General features: G+C 47.1%; 1 protein-coding gene across 1 annotated transcript in view; it reads left to right on the forward strand.

Moving 5' to 3' along the window:
* The window catches only part of SZT2 (SZT2 subunit of KICSTOR complex), a 606,663-nt gene that overhangs the window by 130,319 nt on the left and 457,891 nt on the right, over positions 1-18,453 (forward strand). Inside the window, exon 17 of the mRNA XM_069227802.1 lies at positions 14,954-15,032. Within this exon, the coding sequence (XP_069083903.1) occupies positions 14,954-15,032 (79 nt within the window). The remainder of the gene's footprint in view (positions 1-14,953; positions 15,033-18,453) is intronic.

Consider the following 18,453-nt stretch of genomic DNA (forward strand, 5'->3'; position numbering starts at 1 on the left):
AAGCGTGACGCAGAGAATACTGCGAGTATTTCAGCATTACTGTAAATGGGAGTTTTCCTATTAACAACATTGCACTGTGCGGAAGTTCATAGGAGTGGTGTGAAAGAGCATTTGTTTAACATTCACCTGAATGCACTGGAAGTATAGTATGTTGAGTATTATAGTGTAACGCCTCTGTACATAATGGTAACTTCAAACCAAGTCATGTTTGGTATCAAACATGTTGAAATCATACCCCTATACTGTTGCCAGTATTGGTTGTATGATTCCATGCTCTCTGGGGGCTCCTTAGAGGACCCCCAGCATTGCTCCTACCAGTCTTCTGGGGTTTCCCTGGCAGCCCGCGCTGCTGCCACCCCTCACACAGGTTTCTGCCCTCCTGCTGCTTGGCCTGCTCAGGCAGAGGAAGGCAGAGCAAAGGATTTCCTTTGGAAGAAGGAGGCAACACCCTCTACCTTCGGAAAACGGTGTCACATGGCTTAGGAGGGGTAGCCTCTCCAAGCCACCGGTATGCTTTAAAGGGCACATTTGGTGCCCTCCTTGCATAAACCACTTTACACCAGTCCAAGGACTCCCGGTCCCTGCTCTGGCACGAAAATGGACAATGGAAAGGAGAGTGACCACTCCCTTGTCCATCACCACCCCAGGGGTGGTGCCCAGAGCTCCTCCAGGTGGCCACTTGATTCTGCCATCTTAAATCCAAGGTGGGCAGAGGCCTCTGGGAGCATCTGAGTGGCCAGGTTAGGCAGGTGATATCACAGCCCCCTCCTGATAGGTGGTCACCCTGCTAGGTGACCAGTCCCCCTTCCTGGGCTCTTTAGGGTCTCCCTCCCGGTTCAGTCTCAGATTCGATGTGCAAAATTCCAGCAGGACTCCTCTGCATCGTTTACTTCATCTTCTGGCCACTGGGACTGTAACTGGACCCTCCAGGAACCCACAATCTGCAACTCCAGTGACTACTACGCTTTGCAACATTGTTTTTCCGGCTCATTCCAGCAGCTGCAACATTTCCCCTACTGTGCATCCTCTGATGGGCTATGAGTTTTCAGCCTGCACAAGAAGCAAGAAGGTATCTCCCTTGAAGTGAAGGAGTCTCTCCCCTGCATCCGCAGGCACCAACTGCAACCACGTTTGGCTGCGTGGATCTTCTCTCCTGCAAAACTGCGTGAATCCTGCAACACAGTTGGTGATCTGGAGTGGTCCCCTCGGTCCTCTCTACCAGCTGTCCAACTTGGGGACGGTTATCCCTTGCCTCTCCTTGCAGGACAGTACCCCTGTGCACCACGGCTCTTGCAGCTACCAAGGCTTGTTGGCTATTCTTCCAAGGGATCTTCAGACTCTGTGTAGCCCCAGCCTCCAGCACTCTTCCCTGCAAAGCATAGTCTCCTGCCTATTGCTCCAGCGACGCAGGACTTCTCTCCAGGTGTGTGACCGGGCCTCACTGCGACTCCTGTGCTTGCTACCTGTGAGTTGCCTGTGGGGGCTGCATCCTCATATTCCGACTGTCCTTACTGCTGACGGTCACCTGGGACTCCCCTCCTTGTGTTAAGCACCCCTGGACCTTCCTGGTCCCTAGCAGCTCTGCAACTCTTCATCAGCGAATCTTGCCTTTGCCAAGACTTGTTGGTGGTTTTTCCACACCACGGAGTGACTGCAACTCTTCTTCTGACGTGGGACATCGTCTGCATCACTTCTGGAACTCTTCTCCTGCTCCTGTGCTGCATAGCTGACTCCTTGTCTTCACTGTCGACCTGGTCCTGGATCTCCAGAAGGGTGGGTACTGGCTCCTGCCCCAACTGGACACTCCAGATCGAACTGGACTTGGTCCCCTTCTGTCAGAATCCACCTTTGGTTTCTTCCAGTCTTGCTTGGGTCTTGCACATCCTTTTCCAAAGCTTTTCTGTGGGTTTGGGGAAAAACTAAGTGTTCGATGGTATCTGTCGCTGTAGATACACATGTTGTGCATAGCCCGCCATCTGGTGTTGGGTCGGAGTGTTACAAGTTGTTTTTCTTCGAAGAAGTCTTTCGAGTCACGGGACCGAGGGACTCCTCCTCTTTGTCTCCATTGCGCATGGGCGTCGACTCCATCTTCGATTGTTTTCTTTCCGCCATCGGGTTCGGACGTGTTCCTTTCGCTCCGGGTTTCGGAACGGAAAGTTAGGTCAAAATCGGAAAATTACGTCGGTATTGTTGCATTCGGGATCGGGTTAGATAGCATCAACATCGAATCGAAACGATAACATCTCCGTTGCCCTTTGGGGTAGTTTTCGATCCCCCGTCGGGGCCTGGTCGGCCCGACCGCGTGTGACATCGACGCTGATGGAACGGACCCCGTTCCGATTCTGTCCTAAATGCCACAACAAATACCCATATACAGACCAACATTCGGTCTGTAACCTGTGCCTGTCGCACGAGCACAGGGAAGAAACTTGTGAGGCCTGTCGTGCGTTCCGGTCCCGAAAAACGCTCTGTGACCGACGAGCCAGAAGACTGCAAATGGCGTCCACGCCGACAGGACACCGAGAATTCGAGGAACAAGAAGAAGTAGAAGCCTTCTCGATCCATGAATCGGACTCGGACGAATTCGACGACCATGAAACAGTGAGTAAGACGTCGAAGATAGCACATAAGAAAACTGACAAGGCCCAGGGGACGCCACTGCCATCAGGCCATGGCTCAACCCATAAAATCGGTGACCAACCATCGGCACCAAAGAAGGCCGAAATAGTGCCGAGATCGTCCGACTCGGGTCGAGACACAGGCACCCAGCCATCTCGGGACCGAGATAGTGCTGCCGACAAAGATCGACGCCGAGATAGCAGAGCCGAAGCTGCTCGACGCAGAGACAGCGGCACCGAGGAGGATCGACGCCGAGAGGGTTCGACTCCGAAAAGGAGAAAAGTCGCCTCGGAGCCGAAAAAGAGCGTGGACATAGTTTCGGTGCCAAAACGACCCGCAACCGAGCCAACTACCGGTTCCTATTCAGAGGAACAATCACTGTCCTCTCAAATGCGAAAGCATAGATTCGAGGAGGAATTACAATCCACCGAGGTGGACCACACTCAAAAACGGATTTTTATACAGAGTGGAACAGGGAAAATAAGCACCCTTCCCCCTATTAGGAGGAAGAGGAGACTTGAATTCCAACAAGAACAAGCACCACAAACAAAACTGGTGAAGAAGGTAACTCCGCCACCCTCTCCTCCACCTGTAGCTCACATTTCACCGGCACAGACTCCGTCACATTCACCGGCTCACACCACCTTAAGCCAAGGTGACCAGGACCAAGATGCTTGGGACTTATACGACGCCCCAGTGTCAGACAACAGTCCAGAGGCGTATCCTACAAAGCCCTCACCACCAGAAGACAGCACAGCATATTCACAAGTGGTTGCTAGAGCAGCAGAGTTCCATAACGTGTCTCTACACTCGGAGCCTGTCGAGGATGACTTCCTCTTCAACACCCTCTCTTCCACACAGCACCTACCAAAGCCTGCCTATGCTCCCAGGAATGCTAAGGCACGCAAAGGACATATTCAAAGAGCCTGTCAAGAGTAGGGCATTAACACCGAGGGTGGAAAAGAAATATAAAGCACCTCCCACAGACCCAGCTTTCATCACCTCACAACTGCCACCAGATTCGGTTGTGGTAGGGGCAGCTCGCAAGAGAGCAAACTCTCACACATCGGGCGATGCACCACCCCCGGATAAGGAGAGCCGCAAGTTCGATGCAGCCGGTAAAAGGGTCGCAGTACAGGCTGCAAACCAGTGGCGCATCGCTAACTCTCAAGCGCTCCTAGCGCGATATGACAGAACCCACTGGGACGAGATGCAACACCTCATTGAGCATCTACCCACAGAACTACAAAAGAGGGCGAAACAAGTGGTTGAGGAGGGCCAAAACATCTCCAATAACCAGATACGCTCCTCTATGGACGCAGCGGACACAGCGGCAAGAACAATTAACACGGCAGTAACCATACGAAGGCACGCGTGGCTACGAACATCTGGTTTTAAACCAGAGATACAGCAGGCGGTGCTCAATATGCCATTCAATGAGCAACAATTGTTCGGACCTGAAGTGGACACGGCAATTGAGAAGCTAAAAAAGGACACTGACACTGCAAAAGCCATGGGCGCGCTCTACTCCCCGCAGAGCAGAGGCACTTTCAACACCTTCCGCAAGACAACCTTTAGAGGGGGGTTTCGGGGTCAAGCCACACAAGCCAGTACCTCACATTCAACACCGTCCACCTACCAGGGACAGTACCAAAGGGGAGGCTTTCGGGGCCAATACAGAGGAGGACAATTCCCTAGAAGCAGGGGGAAATTTCAAAGCCCCAAAACACCTACAACCAAACAGTGACTCACACGTCACTCATCCCCTCCACACAACACCAGTGGGGGGAAGAATAAGTCAGTATTACCAAGCGTGGGAGAAAATAACAACAGACACTTGGGTCTTAGCAATTATCCAACATGGTTATTGCATAGAATTTCTACAAATCCCTCCAAACATACCACCAAAAACACAGAATATATCAAAACAACATTCGGACCTCCTAGAAATAGAAGTTCAAGCATTACTGCAAAAGAACGCAATAGAACTGGTACCAGATACACAAACAAATACAGGGGTTTACTCACTGTACTTTCTAATACCAAAGAAGGACAAAACACTGAGACCAATCCTAGACCTCAGAACACTAAACACATACATCAAATCAGAACACTTTCACATGGTCACGCTACAGGAAGTGTTACCATTGCTAAAGCAACAAGATTACATGACAACCTTAGATCTCAAAGACGCGTATTTCCACATACCAATACATCCGTCGCACAGAAAATACCTAAGGTTCGTATTCAAAGGAATACATTACCAATTCAAAGTATTGCCGTTCGGTTTAACAACTGCACCAAGAGTCTTCACAAAATGCCTAGCAGTAGTGGCTGCACATATCAGAAGGCAGCAAATACACGTATTCCCGTATCTAGACGACTGGCTAATCAAGACCGACTCACTGACAAGGTGCTCACACCACACAGATCAGGTCATACAAACCCTCTACAAACTCGGTTTCACCATCAACTATGCGAAATCACACATTCTGCCGTGCAAAGTACAACAATACCTAGGAGCGACAATAGACACAACGAGGGGAATAGCCACTCCAAGTCCACAAAGGGTTCAAAATTTCCAAAAGATTATACAACGCATGTATCCAACACAAAGAATACAGGCGAAGATGATATTACAACTCCTAGGCATGATGTCCTCATGCATAGCCATTGTCCCGAACGCAAGACTACACATGAGGCCCTTACAACAGTGCCTAGCATCACAATGGTCACAAGCACAGGGTCGCCTTCTAGATCTGGTGTAAATAGACCGCCTAACATACCTCTCGCTTCTATGGTGGAACAATATAAATTTAAACAAAGGGCGGCCTTTCCAAGACCCAGTGCCACAATACGTGATAACAACAGATGCTTCCATGACAGGGTGGGGAGCACACCTCAATCAACACAGCATACAAGGACAATGGGATGTACATCAAAGAAAGCTGCATATAAATCACCTCGAACTACTAGCAGTTTTCCAAGCATTAAAAGCATTTCAACCAATCATAACTCACAAATACATTCTTGTCAAAACGGACAACATGACAACAATGTATTATCTAAACAAACAGGGGGGGACACACTCGACACAGCTGTGCCTTCTGGCACAAAAAATATGGCAATGGGCAATTCACAACCACATTCGCCTAATAGCACAGTTTATTCCAGGGATCCAGAATCAACTTGCAGACAATCTCTCTCGAGATCACCAACAGGTCCACGAATGGGAAATTCACCCCCAAATTCTAAACACCTACTTCAAACGTTGGGGAACACCTCAAATAGACTTATTTGCAACAAAGGAGAACGCAAAATGCCAAAACTTCGCATCCAGATACCCACACAGGCAGTCTCAAGGCAATGCCCTATGGATGAACTGGTCAGGGATATTTGCGGACGCTTTTCCCCCCTCTCCCTCTCCTTCCATATCTAGTAAACAAATTGAGTCAAAACAAACTCAAACTCATACTGATAGCACCAACATGGGCAAGGCAACCATGGTACACAACACTGCTAGACCTATCAGTAGTACCCCATGTCAAGTTGCCCAACAGGCCAGATCTGTTAACACAACACAAACAACAGATCAGGCATCCAAACACAGCATCGCTGAATCTAGCAATCTGGCTCCTGAAATCCTAGAATTCGGACACTTAAACCTCACACAAGAATGTATGGAAGTCATAAAGCAAGCTAGAAGACCATCCACTAGACACTGCTATGCAAGCAAATGGAAAAGGTTTGTTTGCTACTGCCATCATAATCAAATTCAACCATTACACGCATCTCCAAAGGATGTAGTGGGTTACTTACTACACTTACAAAAATCGAACCTGGCCTTCTCTTCCATTAAAATACACCTCGCAGCAATATCTGCATACCTGCAGATTACCCATTCAACTTCACTATTTAGGATACCTGTCATTAAAGCGTTTATGGAAGGCCTCAAAAGAATTATACCACCAAGGACACCACCTGTTCCTTCATGGAACCTCAACATCGTCTTAACAAGACTCATGGGTCCACCCTTTGAACCTATGCATTCTTGCGAAATACAATTCCTAACCTGGAAAGTTGCATTTCTCATCCCCATCACATCTCTAAGAAGAGTAAGTGAAATTCAGGCGTTTACAATACAAGAACCTTTTATCCAACTACACAAAAATAAAGTAGTCCTAAGGACCAATCCTACATTTTTGCCAAAGGTTATTTCACCGTTCCACCTAAATCAAACGGTAGAGCTACCAGTGTTCTTCCCACAGCCAGATTCCATAGCTGAAAGGGCACTACATACATTAGACGTCAAAAGAGCACTAATGTACTACATCGACAGAACTAAAAACATCAGAAAAACTAAACAACTGTTTATTGCATTTCAAAAACCTCACGCAGGAAACCCAATATCGAAACAGGGTATAGCCAGATGGATAGTTAAGTGCATCCAAATCTGCTACCTTAAAGCAAAAAGACAACTGCCCATTACACCAAGGGCACACTCAACCAGAAAGAAAGGCGCTACCATGGCCTTCCTAGGGAATATTCCAATGCACGAAATATGTAAGGCAGCCACATGGTCTACGCCTCACACATTTACCAAGCACTACTGTGTAGACGTGCTATCCGCACAACAAGCCACAGTAGGTCAAGCCGTACTAAGAACCTTATTTCAGACTACTTCCACTCCTACAGGCTGAGCCACCGCTTTTGGGGAGATAACTGCTTACTAGTCTATGCACAACATGTGTATCTACAGCGACAGATGCCATCGAACTGAAAATGTCACTTACCCAGTGTACATCTGTTCGTGGCATCAGTCGCTGAAGATTCACATGTGCCCTCCCACCTCCCCTGGAGCCTGTAGCCGTTTGGAAGTTAGCTTCAACTTTGTACATTTGTAAATATATTAAATCTTAAATAGGTACATACTCATTCACTCCATTGCATGGGCACTATTACTAACAAACAACTCCTACCTCACCCTCTGCGGGGAAAACAATTGAAGATGGAGTCGACGCCCATGCGCAATGGAGACAAAGAGGAGGAGTCCCTCGGTCCCGTGACTCGAAAGACTTCTTCGAAGAAAAACAACTTGTAACACTCCGACCCAACACCAGATGGCGGGCTATGCACAACATGTGAATCTTCAGCGACTGATGCCACGAACAGATGTACACTGGGTAAGTGACATTTTCAACTTCTCTCTTCTCTCCAGGTCCTTACCCTTTGGGGTTCCTAGTGCCTCCAGCTCCCTTCTACAGATTCCACTTCCTTAGCTGGGGGACTGACTTTCACATTCCACTTACTTAGTATATAGTTTGGTCTCCCCCTAGGGTCTCCATAATTTTCTGTTATTTCACTGTTTTCTACTGCTTTCTATGCCAATCCTTGACTTCTAATGTGTGTATAATAGTGTTTACTTACTTACTAGTGGGGAATTGCCTATACACTATTTTAGTAATTGAGTTACCATAATAAAGTACCTTTATTTTTGTTGTGTGTGTGGTTCTTCCATGTGTATAAGTGCTGTGTGACTACAGTGGTATTGCATAAGCTTTGCATGTCTCCTAGATAAGTCTTGGCTGCTCATCCACAGCTACCTCTAGAGAGCCCTGGCTTAATAGACATTATCTACACCTATCTAATAGTGGGTACCTGGACCTGGTATGAAGTGATAGATGCTCACCACACACCAGGCCAGCTTCCTACATAATATAACTGGGACCTTTTGGGAGGCACTGCTTTGGTATCTATTCAGTTGGTGCGGACTTTATGCTTAGAAGTATCCTTTAGAAAAATAAGGTTCGATGGCATCTGTCGCTGTAGATACGCATGTTCTGCAATAGCTCGCCATCTGGTGTTGGGCCGGAGTGTTACAAGTTGTTTTTCTTCGAAGAAGTCTTTCGAGTCACGGGACCGAGTGACTCCTCCTTTTGTCTCCATTGCGCATGGGCGTCGACTCCATCCTCGATTGTTTTTTTTCCGCCATCGGGTTCGGACGTGTTCCTGTCGCTCCGAGTTTCGGAACAGAAAAAATAGTTAATTTCGGAAGATTTTCGTCGGTATTGTTGCGTTCGGGATCGGCATACTTACATTCAACACCGCATCGAAGATCGAAGAGCTCCGGTGCCCTTCGGGGTAATTTTTCGATCCTCCGTCGGGGCCTGGTCGGCCCGACCGCGTGCTGAAGAACGCCGATGGAACGGACCCCGTTCCGTTTCTGCCCCAAATGCCACAATAAATACCCCTACACAGACCAACACTTGGTCTGCAACCTGTGCCTGTCACCTGAGCACAGCGAAGACACCTGCGAGGCCTGTCGTGCGTTCCGGTCCCGAAAAACACTCCGAGACCGTCGAGCCAGAAGACTTCAAATGGCGTCCGCACCGACAGCCCGACGGGAGTTCGAGGAACAGGAAGAGGAAGGTACCTTCTCGATCCAAGACTCAGACTCCGAAGGATTCGACGATACACAAACCGTGAGTAAGACGTCGAAAACCACACAAAGAAACATTTACAAGGCCCAGGGGACGCCACTGCCACCAGGCCATGGCTCAACCCATAAAATCGGTGACCGACCGTCGGCACCGAAAAAGGCCCAAACAGTGCCGAGATCGTCCGACTCCGGTCGAGACACCGGCACGCAGCCTTCTCGGGACCGAGAAAGTGCTGGAGACAAGCCTCGACACCGAGATGCCGGTGTGGACACGGCTCGACGCCGAGACAGCGGCACCGAAACAGATCGACGCCGAGAGGTTTCGGCCCCGAAAAGGAAAAAAGTCACCTCGGAGCCGAAAAAACACGCAGACACAGTTTCGACGCCGAAACAAACTGCAAGCGACCCAGCTTCAGGCTCTTATACAGAAGAGCACTCGCTAACCTCCCAAATGCAGAAGCATAGGTTTGAGGAAGAGCTGCAAGCAACTGATGCGGACCATACGCAAAAGCGTATCTTCATTCAGCAGGGGACAGGAAAAATAAGCACCCTTCCCCCCATTAGGAGAAAGAGAAGGTTGGAGTTCCAGACGGAACAAGCACCACAACCAAAAGTGGTGAAAAGAGTTACACCACCACCCTCTCCTCCGCCCGTGATTAACGTTTCACCAGCACAAACGCCATCACACTCCCCAGCTCACACCACCATGAGCCAGGGCGACCAAGACCAGGACGCATGGGACCTATACGACGCCCCAGTGTCAGATAACAGCCCAGAGGCATACCCTACAAAACCATCTCCACCAGAAGACAGCACCGCGTACTCTCAGGTGGTGGCTAGAGCAGCACAATTTCACAACGTAAGCCTCCACTCAGAACAGGTCGAGGATGATTTCCTGTTCAACACACTCTCCTCCACCCACAGCTCCTACCAAAGCCTGCCTATGCTCCCTGGTATGCTCCGGCACGCAAAAGACATATTTAAGGACCCGGTCAAAAGTAGGGCAATCACACCAAGGGTGGAAAAAAAGTATAAGCCGCCTCCTACAGACCCGGCTTTCATCACAACACAGCTGCCACCAGACTCTGTTGTTGTAGGAGCAGCTAGGAAAAGGGCCAACTCTCACACATCTGGAGATGCACCACCCCCAGATAAAGAAAGCCGCAAGTTTGATGCAGCTGGTAAAAGAGTCGCAGCACAAGCTGCAAACCAGTGGCGCATCGCGAACTCCCAGGCACTACTTGCGCGCTATGACAGAGCCCACTGGGACGAGATGCAACATCTCATTGAACATCTGCCCAAAGACTTCCAAAATAGGGCAAAACAAGTGGTTGAGGAGGGACAGGCCATCTCCAACAACCAGATCCGCTCCTCCATGGACGCTGCAGATACAGCTGCACGGACAATTAATACATCTGTAACTATCAGAAGGCATGCATGGCTCCGAACGTCTGGATTTAAACCAGAGATTCAACAAGCAGTTCTCAATATGCCTTTTAATGAAAAAGAACTGTTCGGTCCAGAAGTGGACACAGCGATTGAGAAACTCAAAAAAGATACGGACACTGCCAAAGCCATGGGCGCACTCTACTCCCCGCAGAGCAGAGGGACTTACAGCTCATTCCGTAAAACGCCCTTTCGAGGGGGGTTTCGGGGTCAAAGCACACAAGCCAGCACCTCACAAGCCACACCGTCCAGTTACCAAGGACAGTATAGAGGAGGTTTTCGGGGACAATATAGAGGAGGGCAATTCCCTAGAAATAGAGGAAGATTCCAAAGCCCCAAAACCCCTCCTACTAAACAGTGACTCACATGTCACTCACCCCCTCCACACAACACCAGTGGGGGGACGAATAGGTCATTATTACACAGCATGGGAGAAAATCACTACAGACACTTGGGTTCTAGCAATTATCCAACATGGTTACTGCATAGAATTTCTACAGTTCCCTCCAAACATACCACCAAAAGCACAAAATTTAACAACACACCATTCCAATCTCCTAGAGATAGAAGTGCAGGCACTATTGCAAAAGAATGCAATAGAATTAGTGCCAAACACACAAATAAACACAGGAGTTTACTCACTGTACTTTCTGATACCAAAGAAGGACGAAACACTGAGACCAATCCTAGACCTCAGAGTAGTCAACACTTTCATCAAATCAGACCACTTCCACATGGTCACACTACAAGAAGTATTGCCATTGCTAAAGCTGCACGACTACATGGCAACGTTAGACCTCAAGGATGCTTATTTCCATATACCAATTCACCCATCGCACAGGAAATACCTAAGGTTTGTATTCAAAGGAATACATTACCAATTCAAGGTACTGCCTTTCGGATTAACAACCGCACCAAGAGTCTTTACCAAATGTCTAGCGGTAGTCGCTGCACACATCAGAAGGCAGCAAATACATGTGTTCCCATATCTAGACGACTGGCTAATCAAGGCCCATTCGTTAATAGAGTGCTCAAATCACACAAATCATATCATACAAACCCTCTTCAAACTAGGGTTCACCGTCAATTTCACAAAATCCAAGATTCGGCCACGCAAGGTACAACAATACCTGGGAGCCATAATAGACACATCAAAAGGAGTAGCCACTCCAAGTCCACAAAGAATTCAAAATTTCAACACCATCATACAACGCATGTATCCAACACAAAAGATACAAGCAAAGATGGTATTACAACTCCTAGGCATGATGTCATCATGCATAGCCATTGTCCCAAACGCAAGACTGCACATGAGGCCCTTACAACAATGCCTAGCATCACAGTGGTCTCAAGCACAGGGTCACCTTCTAGATCTGGTGTTAATAGACCGCCAAACTTACCTCTCGCTTCTGTGGTGGAACAACATAAATTTAAACAAGGGGCGGCCTTTTCAAGACCCAGTGCCACAATACGTAATAACAACAGATGCTTCTATGACAGGGTGGGGAGCACACCTCGATCAACACAGCATACAAGGACAATGGAACGTACATCAAACAAAACTGCATATCAATCACCTAGAACTTCTTGCAGTTTTTCAAGCACTAAAAGCTTTCCAACCAATAATAGTTCACAAATACATTCTCGTCAAAACAGACAACATGACAACAATGTATTATCTAAACAAGCAGGGAGGGACGCACTCCACGCAGTTAAGCAGGTTAGCACAAAAAATTTGGCATTGGGCAATTCACAACCAAATTCGCCTAATTGCACAGTTTATACCAGGGATACAAAATCAACTCGCAGACAATCTCTCTCGAGATCACCAACAGGTCCACGAATGGGAAATTCACCCCCAAATACTGAACACTTATTTCAAACTCTGGGGAACACCTCAGATAGACTTGTTTGCGACAAGGGAGAACGCAAAATGCCAAAACTTCGCATCCAGATACCCACACAAACAATCCCAAGGCAATGCCCTATGGATGAACTGGTCAGGGATATTTGCTTACGCTTTTCCTCCTCTCCCTCTCCTTCCTTACCTGGTAAACAAACTCAGTCAAAGCAAACTCAAACTCATATTGATAGCACCAACTTGGGCAAGGCAACCCTGGTACACAACGCTGCTAGACCTATCAGTGGTACCCTGCATCAAATTGCCCAACAGGCCAGATCTGTTGACACAGCACAACCAAAAGATCAGACACCCAGATCCAGCATCGCTGAATCTAGCAATCTGGCTCCTGAAATCCTAGAATTCGGGCACTTACAACTTACCCAAGAATGTATGGAAGTCATAAAACAAGCAAGAAGGCCATCCACCAGGCACTGCTATGCAAGTAAATGGAAGAGGTTTGTTTGCTACTGCCATATTAATCAAATACAACCATTACACACAACTCCAGAACATGTAGTGGGTTACTTGCTTCACTTACAAAAATCTAACCTAGCTTTCTCTTCCATTAAAATTCACCTTGCAGCAATATCTGCATACCTGCAGACTACCTATTCAACTTCCCTATATAAAATACCAGTCATTAAAGCATTCATGGAGGGCCTTAGGAGAATTATACCACCAAGAACACTACCTGTTCCTTCATGGAACCTAAATGTTGTCCTAACTAGACTTATGGGTCCACCTTTTGAACCCATGCACTCCTGCGACATACAGTTCCTAACCTGGAAGGTGGCATTTCTCATCGCCATTACTTCCCTGAGAAGAGTAAGCGAGATTCAGGCGTTTACTATACAGGAACCTTTTATACAACTACACAAAAATAAAGTCGTCCTAAGGACCAATCCTAAATTTTTGCCAAAGGTTATTTCACCGTTCCATCTAAATCAAACAGTGGAACTTCCGGTGTTCTTTCCACAGCCAGATACCGTAGCTGAAAGGGCACTACATACATTAGATGTCAAAAGAGCATTAATGTATTACATTGACAGAACAAAGAACATCAGAAAGACTAAACAACTCTTTATTGCATTTCAAAAACCTCATGCAGGAAACCCAATTTCAAAACAAGGTATAGCCAGATGGATAGTTAAATGCATCCAAATCTGCTACCTTAAAGCTAAACGACAGCTGCCCATTACACCAAGGGCACACTCAACCAGAAAGAAAGGTGCTACCATGGCCTTTCTAGGAAACATCCCAATGCAAGAAATATGTAAGGCAGCCACATGGTCTACGCCTCACACATTCACCAAGCACTACTGTGTAGACGTGTTATCCGCACAACAAGCCACAGTAGGTCAAGCTGTATTAAGGACATTATTTCAGACTACTTCCACTCCTACAGGCTGATCCACCGCTTTTGGGGAAATAACTGCTTACTAGTCTATTGCAGAACATGCGTATCTACAGCGACAGATGCCATCGAACTGAAAATGTCACTTACCCAGTGTACATCTGTTCGTGGCATCAGTCGCAGTAGATTCGCATGTGCCCACCCGCCTCCCCGGGAGCCTGTAGCAGTTTGGAAGTTACCTTCAATTATTTATATATGTATCATCTCAACCTTAAATAGGTGCATACTTAGTCACTCCATTGCATGGGCACTATTACTACAATTCAACTCCTACCTCACCCTCTGCGGGGAAAAACAATCGAGGATGGAGTCGACGCCCATGCGCAATGGAGACAAAAGGAGGAGTCACTCGGTCCCGTGACTCGAAAGACTTCTTCGAAGAAAAACAACTTGTAACACTCCGGCCCAACACCAGATGGCGAGCTATTGCAGAACATGCGAATCTACTGCGACTGATGCCACGAACAGATGTACACTGGGTAAGTGACATTTTCATTTCTTTCTTTCAGTAGCACTCTTTCTGGTGGATCTGTCTAACTGCAGATTCCTCACCACTCTCCTTCCCTCCATTCTTTGAAGTAGACTTTTAGGATTCTAAAAATGTCCCAAGCTAGGTTTGACACACTGTTTGCAATCTATTACAGAGAGTGCAAAAGAGGTGATAAAAAATTGATGTGTGCGTGCATGGGTTGTTCCTTTGCATGACTCCATGCTGTCACTTTGGAGGCTGTGCGATGTCGCAGTGCAGTCCAGTGGTGCCAGCTGTCGGAGCATGTGCCAGTAAGGTTCTGGATTCTTTCTGGCACCAAAAATTCAGAAGGGGAAAAAATATGCACTAGCAGAGCATTACCAAAAGTAAGGAACTTGTTCTTTTACCTGCCAGTGAACCATCAAAATTCTATTTCCACAAAACATCCATCACAGAGCACTTAATTTACCATAAGTTCCTTCAACTGTTCGCAGAGATTTTGTGGTGATAGTTTTTAATGGTTGAGTTGTTGTGGCTATCTGTTTTGTGCCATATGTTGCTTGCATTTTTACATGCTGTTTTGGAGGCCAGTAATGCTGTGAACCCTCGTTGTTGTGTTAGTAACCCACAAGCAGAGTGTGCTCTGTTTTGCCTCCTGTGCAGGATCCGCTTGTCCGAGGGCTTCCACTTTGCCTTCAGTGGAGAAGGGATTGTCAGCATGGTGTTGGAGCTTCCTATGCAGGTAGACTTTATTTCTTAGTCTCTGTTGATGTTGTTTGTCTTTACTGTCTTTACTGTCTTTGTTTGCCCAGCATCCTGTTTATTCCTTTGTCCCTTTCTCTTGTCAGCCTCATTTGTTTCAGTGCTTCCTAATCCCAATGTTTGCCTTTTGTTCTTCTATCTTTCGCCTCCACTCCCCCTCTTCAGCTTTACTTCCTTTTCTTGTATCTTTTCTTTCTTTAAGAAGTCCAGTCACCTTGTGGTGTTGCCCAGAGTGCCGACAATTTCCAGAACCAGTATTCTTAACCTTCTTTGTGTTGTTTTGTGATCTTAGCAGTCAGTGTGTTGCGTGAGTCAGTTGCCTATTGGTGTTCGTGTAACCCCAGTACAGGTGTTATCCTTCACAGCACAGATTAAACATGCTTGAATGTAAGCACTCCACCACTAGAGAAGGCTTCATGATTGCAGCAAGACATGTAGCTGCATAGACACGGACAACCCCCCCCCTTTTCATTTGTAGCAGAGGATACCCCAATTCCCCCACCCATCTCTTCCTTTAGCTCATCATTCTTTGGACACTGATTTTTCATGACTGAGCAGCCATAGCCCTGATTGTGAGTTAGGAGGAGCAAACTTTCTGCATGGAATTTCGCTCCACCTGTTCCATAGCGGATATGTTTTTCCACACCTGTTTTTCTCAGGTGTGGGAGAACCATGCATGGTAGTTTTAAAATGACATGTGATTTAATTGTTACCCTAATACCACGCAACTTGTATTCAGGCCATTCAGGGTTTAAGATTCTTCCCCACTTCTCTTTTGAAGTCATTGATAGCGGACGTCAACATGATTAGAGACACTTTGTAGACTTTCTTGATTAGCTTTAAAGCACCCAAGACAAACTTTCTTTTCAGTACCTCAGTTATATGTGTGGGTTGTTTGACAAAGAGAATGCCCATTCAGACCTGAAGCTCTGGCATCCCTTTAATATTATTATTACGTATAGCACACAACAAAAACTGACTTGGCTTTAAGTAATTAAATAATACGCTTTATTTTAACTACATCATGGGTACTTATCTGATCAGCCTTTGAAGTGTAAAAGGGGAGAGATGGTCCTGCTGATATTTGAGCTTATGTGTAGTATTCAGAGTTGCTGCTCACATTACAAAACAAGATGTAATTTGAGAGTAAGTTGATATTCCTTTTTATCCCCCTTTACAACTGCATAAAGGAGTTAAATGGGGATCTCCCTGTTTCATCTCCTTAAATTTGTACTGGAGGAAGGTCACATCCCTAAAATGGTTATGAGGGATCCCCCTATGTTTCATCTTCAACTATATTCTGAAGTTCTAGGCCAGGACTCCTCCATATTCTCTGTTTAAATCTTTTCTGTGGCATGAGGGCTAAGATAGGGTTTGCAGTTCCCCGTTTAATTCTTTACTGAGGAAGTAGTTGTGTATTCGTCCCTATCCTCATGTTAACTTTGTACTGAGAGGGGTGGGGTTACAACATATCTCTTTAAACATGCAAGGAGGTGTGATTTAGGGCTACCTGTAAACCCCCTCTTTAAACCTGTGTTGAGTGGGTATTTTGTGTATACCCTGTATGTCATATTAAAATATGTTGTTTTTTGGCATATCAGCATCCCTCTGCATCCACTACTTAAATTCATATACCATAGGTAACTGGTCTTCCCCCAACCCTCTTCTGTGCATCAGTTATGTTGTGAGAAAGGAGTCATAGGGGAATCATGTATGATGTGACCTCACCTCTGTGTGCTCCACTTCCCCTAGTGCAAACCCCTATCAGCCGTGTCTAAGTTGAATCTTTTACCAATCCAATTCTGGGCAGTTAAGCTACCTAAACTCTACCATTCCTCCTCTGAAAGGGCTGATGTTAGTTATTCAGGTGCTCTGTATTTAAAATGATAGTTATAGATACTGATCCAGCAGGACTAAAGCACATAAACTCTATGTTCGATGGCATATGTTGCTGCAGATACACATGTTTGGCACAGTCCGCTGCCTGGTGTTGGGCTCGGAGTATTACAAGTTGTTTTTCTTCGAAGAAGTCTTTTTGGTCACGGGACCGAAGGACTCCTCCCTCCTCGGCTCCATTGCGCATGGGCGTCGACTCCATCTTAGATTGTTTTTTTCCGCTGTCTGGTTCGGACGTATTCCTTTTCGCTCCGTGTTTCGGTTCGGAAAGTTAGTCAGAATCTCGGAAGAAAGCGTCGGTATTGTTCCGTTCGGTATCGGGATAGTTAGGTACATCGACACCGATCATCGGAAGACTTTGGGGTAGTTTCGATCCCCCATCGGGGCCTGGTCGGCCCGACCGCGTGCGACATCGAAGCCGATGGAACGGACCCCGTTTAGTTTCTGCCCAAAATGTCACAGTAAGTATCCTTATACAGATCAGCACTTGGTCTGTAACTTGTCCTTGTCCCCCGAGCACAAGGAGGATACCTGTGAAGCCTGTCGAGCCTTCCGGTCCAGAAAAACACTCCGGGACCGAAGAGCCAGGCGTCAACAAATGGCGTCCACGTCGACAAAACAACGTTTCGACGAGGAAGAGGAAACATTCTCGGTTCCGGAATCAGAATCCGGAGACTCCGACGTCGAACAACAGCAACAAACTGTGAGTAAGACGTCGAAAAGTAAATCCATCGACAAGCCGAAAGCCCAGGGGACGCCACTGCCAACAGGCCATGGCTCGACCCATAAAACAGGCGACCCGTCGAAGGCGCCGAAAAAGGGCACGCCCATAGCGAAGACACCCGACTCCGGTCGAGGGACCGCCATGGAGCAACCTAGGAGCTGAGAAAGCGGCTCCGAGAGACAAAAACAAGATACCGGCACCGAAAAACATCGGCACCGAGAATCCATGCCGAAAGGAACAAAAATTCTGTGGTGCCGAAACCGAAAAAAGATTCTCTCTCGGCGCCGAAAAATACCACACCTTCATCCTACTCAGAGGAACAAGGAATAAGTGGCCAAATGCACAGATTTGGACAAGAGCTCCGAAGTGTAGAATCGGACTACACACAAAAGAGACTGTACATCCAGCACGACACAGGGAAGATATCAACCCTTCCCCCAATCATGAGGAAAAGAAGGATCGGACTTCCAAAGGATGACGCACAACCACAAGCCAAAGTGGTTAAAAAAGTCACGCCTCCGCCCTCTCCACCACAGGCATCGCCGGCACAAACACCGCCACAAATGCACTCACCAGCGCAAACTACCATAAGTCATGACGATCAGGATCAAGACGCTTGGGACCTGTATGACACCCCAGTGCCGGACAATGATCCCGAGTCATACCCCACAAAGCCGTCACCGCCAGAGGACAGTACCTCATACTCGCAACTGGTGGCTAGGGCAGCAGAATTCCACAATGTCCAACTGCATTCCGATCCTATAGAGGATGATTTTTTATT

Source organism: Pleurodeles waltl, chromosome 4_1, assembly GCF_031143425.1.
Source record: "Pleurodeles waltl isolate 20211129_DDA chromosome 4_1, aPleWal1.hap1.20221129, whole genome shotgun sequence".
NCBI classification, from domain to species: Eukaryota; Metazoa; Chordata; class Amphibia; order Caudata; family Salamandridae; genus Pleurodeles; species Pleurodeles waltl.